The sequence below is a fragment of the Wyeomyia smithii genome, chromosome 2 (genome assembly GCF_029784165.1).
Source record: "Wyeomyia smithii strain HCP4-BCI-WySm-NY-G18 chromosome 2, ASM2978416v1, whole genome shotgun sequence".
NCBI lineage: Eukaryota > Metazoa > Arthropoda > Insecta > Diptera > Culicidae > Wyeomyia > Wyeomyia smithii.
Genome location: NC_073695.1, coordinates 94,246,877 through 94,257,326, shown reverse-complemented (window position 1 = coordinate 94,257,326; position 10,450 = coordinate 94,246,877). Strand labels below are relative to the sequence as shown.

At 38.5% G+C, this 10,450-nt stretch overlaps 1 protein-coding gene across 2 annotated transcripts in view; it reads left to right on the top strand.

Annotated features, from left to right (window-relative positions):
- The first annotated feature begins 342 nt into the window (after positions 1 to 342).
- Positions 343 to 10,450, top strand: part of LOC129725264 (uncharacterized) — a 343,698-nt gene continuing 333,590 nt past the window's right edge. For both annotated transcript variants that reach the window (XM_055680857.1, XM_055680858.1), the window contains exon 1: positions 343 to 1,101. In XM_055680857.1, coding sequence (XP_055536832.1) covers positions 972 to 1,101 — 130 coding nt within the window. In that variant the 5' untranslated portion in view covers positions 343 to 971. The remainder of the gene's footprint in view (positions 1,102 to 10,450) is intronic.

The following is a 10,450-nucleotide window of genomic DNA, read 5'->3' as shown; positions in this document are numbered from 1 at the left end:
GCGAGCCTCGGAAGGCTCGTTTGAGTAAAAAAAGCTTTGCGGTCGGAAAACTTGAGTAGATCGACACAAGAGCGTGAGAGACCCGACTGAGTTACTTAGCGTGTGCGATGTTGGAGCAACCGTAACGGTACCTAACGCTTAGGTTTAAACCGTGATTCGACTAAGCGTTCGACGACGGCACCGATTGTAACACGTCGAGCCTACTACCGAACCGAGAGCCAACGTGAAATAGAGAGAACCAAGCATTACGCTTCTTACCCCAACTTGGGCCGATCTTTAAGAGACCGGGGGGCTCGAACACTGTTTGCAAAGAGAAAGGTTTTATATACCCATTGCAGTTTTGATTGTAATTTCAGTCTGAGCATAGCACGGGTCGCGCGTTGTTATTCACCTAACGCCCGATCCCCGATTGGTTTATTCCCTCGTAACCCCCGTAGCAGAGGAGATCATCGCGTGTCCTGATCCCCGGTAGCGGTAGCGCAAGGCAATAACGGATTCAGTTCGTCCTTACCGGTAGTCATCCTGCGCCGAGTATCAGCAGTAATTTAGCAGCGGTAAAACGGCGTAAATTGCTTGCAATTCGCAGCAGTGAAATTAAACGCCTTGGAATCTCGGAAGCGTCCTTGGTATGTTCTACGCGAGCGTGCTTTTCATTGTAATAAAGTGAACCTGGGCGGTGTCCGCCGTGATACGCTTGGATTAGCTTCATTAGCACGGAAGCGATAAAAAAATTGGCTATTCTATGTGGATTAAGTGCCCCAATGAAGCCTCCGCCAGCGGATTAACAGAGTGATTATTGTGATTAACTGTTCTTTTTTCGTTCTGCTTCATTTCCGGATATCAAAGAGAAATAAATACAATTCATTCGCAAAAAGTGAACCAAGCAGGATACGGAAGTGGTGCGATACTCTTTTTTCGTCCAACTATTCTGAAGCGTTCTGTGTGCGTGTGTGATCTAGTGCTAGTGGGAAATGTTAGCCATGGACTGGCGAAGAAGTGCAAATATGATAGCACTCAGTGCAATACTATTAGTCATCGTTGGAACTGGGACGAATGCCGTTCGAGTGGCGCAGCAGCAGCCAAACTCCAGAAGAGTCTCAGGTAAGCTGCAGGGAATGCACACTGGTTAAGAGGAAATGGCGTTATTCTGAGTGGTTTGTGTAATGCGATTGACAAATTACAAGGTTATGGGGGGGAAATGGGTCGAGCGAGTTTTCGACGACGAACCTGATGTACAACTGGTTAGGAGGATACTTCTATTGAGTGAAAAAGTGGAATAGCACTCGTATCATCTTGCTCAAAGGATGTAAAATTCTATCTACTCAGTTATAATATGCGTCAACTTATTTTTAGTATTTTTTATTTTGCTATGCATTCGTTGAGCACTGAAATTATTTATAATGGCATATGTTTGTGAAAAAAAACAAATCAAATAGAACGGACTGTTTAAAGCTATTTAAAAGCTTCCAGAATCTTACAAATAGTTCAATTCGGATAGTTAATTTTAAAATTATTTATTTCAAGATAATGGAAATAATCAAAACTTATTGTGATGCTCTATAATTCATCATAATCTCAATAAGAATGAGCTTGCATCTTCCATTCAATTTGGGTTTCTAAATGGTTATAAAACTTGTAAAACAATCAGCTGTAGTAAAAATTGTAGCAACCGGTTTTATAGTGAGATGTTAATTTCATTCTCCTAAACTCAATAGAAAACGAAAGCTAAAAGCATAACTTTATTTACTACTATGTTACCTTATGCGTTAAAAAAAAGAAATAGCGGGGGATGTTTTGTGATGAAAGAATTATTCACTAATATTCACTCAAAATTTATTTATTACAAATTATTAATGAAATAAAATTTAAAATATATGTAATAGTGTTGATTTGTCACTATTTGTGGCAGATTACACAAAGTAAATTCTGAATATTAGTAAATAATTGATTCATCACAAAACATTCCCCCCAGTTTGAAAAAAAAGCATAAGGTAGCATAGTAGTAAATAATGATATTATATTTGCTCTGAGCTTCATATATCGACTATTACGTAAAGAAGTTAATGCAAAGTAATAAAATGGGTTGTACCTAAATTGTATTGATAAAATAACCAAACTATTGTCATACGAAATTATGATTACAACGTGAGAAACCCATGTATGATGTATGATACATGATACAAAAATAATTCGTTGAATCAATTGGAAGAAAATTTAGGTGATTTCAATTTGGTGAGACTAAAATATTTTGAAAACAAAACCACAGATTTGAAATTCAGGATTTTGAAAATATTATTAGTTTTTTTTCCGAAATCAATTAAATTGGAAAACCATTTCCATTAATTGGTTCGCTTCGCTTTATAATTTAAATTCTGCAGATAAATTTACATTCATAATTATATCCTTTTTCGGTACACTTATTGAAATTAATAGCATACAAATTTGAATATCAAAGAATATCCAAATAAGCAAATAGAAACAGAAGGATCCTCCTATTGAAAGTTTTTGAAGGATTTTTGAAGCTTCTCTATCTCGGTTTTTTTGTCATCCAGAAGAGCACGGAATTATTAATTAAATATTTTCATTTTAATTCGCTAAAAAAAAATTTAATGGCATAAAAAGTTGAGTTGTCACACACACGATCGTCGTTGGACTGGTGTTTGAAATTCAAATCTCTGTGTTAATGGAAGTTTTCTGCTTGTAATTCTGGGGTTTCCGGCCCATTTTGGCCTCCGCTCCGAGACATCTCCGCGTAGAGGTCTTCCTTGCCGGAATCTTTTTAGCGTACTGATTAACACTACTTTTTGATACTTTTCATGAGGTTGAATGTAATCTTATCAGTTTTCTTCTAAGCAATTAATATAATTGCTTCAATGCCCGATGAATTTGCTACTCTCTTAATTAGCATTACTTATTCTCAGTGGTGGGCACCATTTCGCTAAATCGCTAATCGCTAATTAGCGACGCTAATATTCAGTTAGCGGTTTAGCGATTTCGCTAATTTTTGAGCTGGTTAGCGAAACTGTTAGCGCCGCTTAAATTTTGGCCTTCGAAACGCTAATCGCCAATTCGCTAAATGTTGTAGAGAAGCGACGTTAGAACTATTTAGAAAACTGTGAATTGCTGATGGCGTACGTAAATTTCTTCGAAAGATGAACATACTTTATAATAACGAAAGTTACTTTTGAAACGTATGTTTCATTCAAACAACGTTCTTCAATTGTCTTAATTGTCTAGAGTTTTTCTCTTTACGATACAAGTGCAAGTCGACCTTCAACCCTAGAGTGGAGTTCCAGTTATCGTTCAAGCCACAGGAGCATTTTGAAGAAAAAGCTCAAAGTCTAGATTGAATTTTCGACACACCAAGAACTTCTGCAAATTGCAATGCGCTTGAAATTAAGACAACTTTGGTTCTACTTTTTTGATTCAGATAATAATTGACTTCTATGAAAATATTCCTAAAAGTATATATTTTTTATGCAAGCTGAATGACTTTTGCTACTCCTTGTTATTACAAAGCAAGTATGAACACCGTTTTGTGAACCTCTTATTGTAAATTGCTCTCAAAAGTATTTGTTTTCGTTTGTTTTACCACAAAAGATCAAAGTGGCCCAAATCTTACAAAACACGAGCAATAAATATAGCGATATGACTATTTACATATTAATTAGCGACTAGCGAAAGTTGCGCTAATGTGAGTTTAGCGTTCAGCGTTTAGCGGTTATCGAGCTAAATTTTCCGGTTAGCGGTTTAGCGATTAGCGTCACTAAATTTTCGGTTAGCGGTGCCCACCACTGCTTATTCTTTAAACATGATTTATAAATTAATTACAGACACTATTAGAGCTTTTTTATTCACTTCATTAGCGTTATGGTTATTTGCATTTATAAATTATTTCTTTATCAAAATTAGAAATAAATCTCCTAGTTTTGAACATTTATTTCATGCACTCCAGATAACTCATAAAATAATTGACGAAATTACATAACTACCTTTGACTACCTGAACTACAAAAGCGCCTGTCATTAATAAAAATATCACTTCGAAACATGGAATTAAATACTAACAAAACTCATTGGTCATTTTAGTACCAGTCAGCACAAGCATAATTGTAACAAATTGTGTCGCGCAAACATTCCATTTTACTTCGTGATATTAAGCTGACCAATCGTCGATTATTCTTCAGTCCTCTGCTCATCTAGGCAGATTTCGCTACTAATCCAAGCGAGAGCTGTTACTCTCACGATCTGCGGTGCAAAAAGCAAATCGAAAACAAATCAGATTTGCTCGTTGCCAATTTGTTACACTGTTGAGCAGCTCACCGACCGACCGGAAACCGAATTGTTAACATGTGACCGAAAACTGCTTTTAACCTAGCGGTACTTGGGTTCATTCGTTACATTCAATAAAATTTACGCTCACTCTCACTGAACGAGCGAAAACAAGCTGATTGTGATATAGGTATCAGCCGAATCAGTAAGTCAGCAGATGGCGTTGTTTTATTTACGGTATAATTTGCTTTAATTTGCCATAATTTTTGTTCCTGTATAAGCATTTACAATCTGACGCATAACCGTTACATGACAATCATTACCCGTTTAGCGATTTCATTATTCAACTTTTACGAGAGTTGCGTCAGGGTCCGCAAGACCCTGTGTGCAATCATCATTCAAGGGGTACAATTGGAACGAAAATATGCAGACTTGGTGTTGGAGATGTTGCAAATAACAATAAACCATGTCAATTATGTTTATGTTTTCCCTGACGTCAGCTGCTTTCCTTTTCACTTTTCAAAGAGAGAAAGTAGGAACATTTTTCCCTATATTGATAATCTACTAATGCAAAACTACTAAGCTATTGCGCCAAAATTATACACCGAGTAATTAATACTATTACGACACCACTTTATCAGGATTAGATAAAACTCAGAAATTCAAGTCAACTTTATAATTTGTAATGAATACAATGTTAACAATTGAAGCCCTTGAAATAGTTGAAAAACAAAGTGTAATAAATTAAAAAAAATCACACCAGCATTCAATGAGACTAAAAACAAACCGAAATGAAAAGAGCTTCTGTTCGGTGCTCCACCCAATAATTAACTTCCTAGAGTACTTCATTTAAGCTAAAAGTGCCCAACTTACAAGTCAAAAAGAAGAAAAAGACTGAAGGAATAATTAACTCACTTCGCTTAAGCCTCCGTCATTGAAAGCAACATTAGCCCAGCCCAGCCCATCATACCGTTCAGCGTAAAATCTGATGTTGATAGAACGGCAAAAAGCGTGTTCTTCCCTGAGCCAACCAGCATCGTGCGAACCGGGAAAGCCTGTGGAGAAAAAAAACGCCCAAATAGACCCAGCGACCCACTCGCCGAAACCGATTGTTATCTATCTCACACGCTACATTTCACCCGTTGGGGGTGCAGGGTGCACTTGTGGCCATTTCAGCCTTGCACGCGGTGCAACCGGTGCACAATTGCATCAGCGAATTAGAAACGTGTGATAATATTATATACAACCGGAGCAAAGCGGTTACAGTGTTGTGCTTTTTAGGCCGCACAATAAGGCAGCGACTAAAAAAGTAGCAGAACGGCCAAAATCCGCCGCCTAGTGGCACCCCGGCTCCGGCAGTCAAGCTGGCGGAGAAACAAATCAACTAACAGGCAGCTGGAGTCTAAGGGAACACCCATATTCATACGAAGAAAGAGCCTGCAATGATTCAAGCCGTCGGTAGGTGCCACCCAAACAGTCAATCCACCCACCTGCTGCTAGCGTAGGCGCTGCGTGAAATGCACTTTTGCAGCAACCGTTGCAGTCAGATTTTCCCAGACCCGCTCTCGGCCAGGTGCAAGGGCCTTTCTGTTACTGCTGTGCTGGTTTTCCTGCTGTCTATCGTCTCGCCCTATGCAACTGTCCGGGTACCATCGTCATACCTACTTATGCACGCGCGATCTCATTGAAGTCTAGGCGAGAGTAGCAGCGAACAGTAGGAGTTGACGCAAACAGACTGAAACCGTTTTATTATGCAACATTGTAGACGCTTGAGCACGCCGCTTGAGTGCTTCGCGTTCTTCAACGTTTTTAACCAAAGCGTTTCGGTGCTGTCAGTGGTACATTTCCGCTCTGGAATTTGTTGAATTCCATAAGAAAGGTCAGCCACCATGTAATCCTAACAAACAATAAACGTATGCCTAACCACCAAATGCAAGTGAGATTTCAGTTTCTCGAGAGCCTGCACAGGGACTCCTTACTGATGAATCATCTTGGGTGAGATGCTACGAACTGAAGCAACGCTTCACAGGTTTTGCTGTAATTGAATGACTTGCAACCCGTTCGTTTGGTCGTTTCCTCATTGTAGAATGTTTCACTTGACTTTACTGCACATCCTGCTGAACAAGTTGCTCATGATCAGATTGGAAGTCGTTGAGATCGGCCATTTGAATAAGAAAGTGCACTAGTCAAATGCAGCATACTGAAAACTGCAGCTATATGGTTGAGTAGTAAAAGACTTTAGCGTAATGAAAACGCAAAGGAGTTCTGTTAAATTATTGTTAACATGTTTATCAATGAAAAGTGAAATCGTACGAAATGGACTAATAATTTGATTCTTTTCTTATCTAATTGAAGAATATAAATTCTAGGAGATTGGTTTTCCAATTCTGACAAGGGCTAACGCCCCTCCACCACGTTTGTGTTTCAGCAATAAAATATAATTAAAGAAAAAATAACTCACAAAATGGTGACTAGTAAATCTGTGCAGAAGTTTATTGAAGGCATAACATAGAGCGCTGTAGTTTTACGAGATGTGTAAAATGAAAGAAAACAGAACTTAGACTCAAAAAAATCTTTTCCGGACGGGATTAACACCTTCTGTTCTCGTTCATTTTCTGCATCTCATAAAACTACATTCATTGCCCGCTTTACTAAACTAAAAATGTAGTCATTATACAGAATATTATATTAGTTCGTAAAGTAATTGGATCCGCACTAAATTCTTTTTAGTGAATAGTGAACCCCTATTAAATAAAAAAATGAGCACATGAAATGCATGCAATACGACAAAGTGTACATATCTGTATGCTATAAATTTCCAGTTGGTGTCTTTCTGATGACCCATACGGATATGAACGGCCTTCGTAACCAACTTTATTCAATACCGCGCGTACTGGAGAAGTAATTTATATTATACTCCCTCAAAACACAAAAGCTGAAATCATATTGGGAACTCGATCCTGTATTTTGTGACAGCATTTCAATTTAGCACACAAAATACAATGATATTGAGAGGACAGCGAGGACTTTTTTTTTCCTGACAAGTAGGTTTGAATCCCTACGAATGATAAGTCCTAATTGCGAAAGCAAACAAATCCTAACAATGAAAATTACAAATTTCTAACAGTGTTGAGAAGTCACCATTTGTGATTGGACACACATACTCATTATTTACTAATATTTATCATAAATACTTAAGCTACTAACAAATCCCCCTCTTAAAAAAAAGAGTGCTTTTTATTTTCGTGTTTAAAAGAACCTAGCAAACAGAACCTAATAGATCAGTAGTTTTTTGAAGGTATATTCTGTTTCACAAGTAGCCCTAGAAAAGCTTATAAAAATCACCAGTTTAACAGCTTATGAGTTGTTTGTTTATTCCAGGCACGTTTTTGCTTGACTTATTTGATTAATATTTGTTGACATTTTTTCACAAAATAGCAGACCTTTGTAGATAATTTTCGTAAAATGGGGAAAAAACTAACTCGAATAACGATAAAACAAATATCTGAAGAAAAATTTAAAAATCCTCCGCATGGGATTTTTATACGTAACAAAGAATCTTAGAAAAAAATCTGATGGTGGTCTCGAGGTACCATACTGGCCAAGCAAGCCAGTCGTCGTAGGTTCGAGTCTCGGCTCGGGAGAGACTGTTAGTGTCAGTAGGATCGTAGCGCTAGCCCCGCAATTGTCCTGTACACTAAATAGTCGGCTGCGAAGTCTGTGTATAAATAAACAGAAGGTCAAGTTCCGAATTGGAATGTAGCACCTAGGCTTTGCTTTGCAAATGAATATTGAGAGCAATCCAGCACATCGAATGAGAAAGCATTGTTTCGGGGAAGCCTCATTTAGAAATTTTTAAGTAGGTATGTCATGGAGCGGATAGAGTCTTTGCAGAGATATTTTAGTATTTGTCCAATTGCAGCATAGCATAGCATAGCATAGCATAGCATATTTGATCGCCCGTGTGTTGCCCGCGATTGACCAGAATCAGCTGAAATTGCACAAAGAACCGTCAAAATGGTGCTTAGGAGTAGCAAGCCATTTTCAGTGTACAATTCCTGGTGATCTTCCTTTTCACTGATCAATAACGTAGCTGGCCACGCCCAATGCAGATCAATCGAGGAAGGGATATCGGGAATGTTAGTTTAATACTTGTTGCTACTAGAGACCGAGGAATCCTCTGCATCATCCACAAGTATCAAAGGAAGGAATTAGTGTTAGTGGAAAGGAATTGATCTGGATCCATCGAGGTTGATGGTGCGATCTTTCCTACACAAATTCGCGCACGATATGGTTACTTCTCGGTCTCTGGGCAACCGGCCACCAGGAGACGATATAAATAGAACCACGCCACGATCGCTGTATCGGCATACAGGAGAATTGAAGTTTCTAGTTATCTTCGGCAACCTACCAATCATTAACAGTTTGTATCACACTAAACTTCGCGTTTCATCCTGTGAGCTTTTTAAATTTACCTTGAGACGAATGGATTTCGTAAAACGCAACAACCGCACGCCAAACGCAAACTAAGCAAACTACTGGTACCAGTGAAAAATATCATACCGCGTTGTTTCGTGACATGATGGATAAGCGCTCAAATAACCGATAAAGCGAGTAAGGGGGAAAAGTCTCTGACCAAAGAGTCAATACGAGGCACACCCGAGCGTTGTACGATGTAAGATCAATGATGCGTGGTTATTGGACTTCGAAACCGATGTATGAGGATAGTCACACTGAGCGCGGTCAAAATACCGCGCGCAAATCCTAATGTAAAACTAGGTTACTCTTGCACCATTCTTGTCTTGAGTAATAATGCTTTTCGGGGAAGAAAACCGACCAGGGTTACCGGCTAAGAATATTTGCCTAAAAACGTAGACTTCGCGGAAAATTTTATATAAACTATAATACCTACTGAGTATAAAAACTGGCAGAGTTGCATGCTTTCAAAGCAAGAAAACTTAGAAAAATGCCAATATGCATATCAAACAAAACAGAGTTAGAAGTTCATTTACAAAATGCCAAAACAATCGCTATCAACATTCAGTCGCATGGTATGATGTTATACCGACCAACGAGATTTTCAAAATAAATTTAAAAAATGTTGTTCAGGTTTTGCAACATTCGTCCAAAAGCTAGTTAAATCATAAAATTGGAGCGTACCATCGAATAAAATACCCGTAAAGACTTGGAATGGATCAGATAGCTTGAATTTGAGCTTGATCTACTGAGCTTGAGCTACTGATCAGAATCAGTCGCAATTGTACATCAGATAATAAATTATTCGCGCCTGCATGCTAATCAATACTGACACCTGGCGGTCAAATAAAGGAAGCAAATGTTAGATCAATGCTAGTTACTACTAGTTACTACAAGTTTATAAAAAGGCAAATATGGATACGAAACAAAGTAGAGTTCTAAGTTTATTTGCAAGATACCAAACTGATCACAATTGAAATGCGGTTATCATGGACGGCGTGTTGTATGTTTCCAACTTAACTATTCAAAAAAGTGTATATGTACAAATATTTTTTGACCGAACTAAGCAAAGCTTTTTGACAAAATGTTAAACTAATAACGATTAGTTGGTGTGGTCAGTGTGGACTCATGTTGGCCCGACTCACACGAATTGAACATAATCATCGAAGAGTACACTATTCGTTCAAAAGCTACGAAATCATAAATTGAATTTTAGTTTCAGGTTCATGAAAAATGAAAATAATGAGCAATCCTACTGCGCACGCATGCCGAGCAAATTGTTGAAAACACGGCAACACTTCGCATCGACTTCATCATGTTTCGACACACACACACACACACAAGCAAACTTCAATCCAAGCAACCATCATCTCTCTTCACGCCTCACACGCAGCCAACACAAATGTACACGAATGCACTAATCACCACGCAGCACAAAAGGCAGAAAAAAACAAATTCTCTCTCGCTATGCTGTTCAAATCGAATGGAAGAAAAGTTGTGTGCGTTAACATAGGTAGTCAGGCCTGAAACACTTCGAACGCCAAAGCGAGCGATCGGGCGAGACTCCCGCCGCAGCTCAATAAACAGCCGTAAGTAGATCTGTTCACCAACCTACGGCAAGAATCCTACCGGACCGCCCGCGCCGGCGTCCAGCATGCTTCAGGCCTCACAGTTTCACTGTAAATGTAAAATATTATCAACAC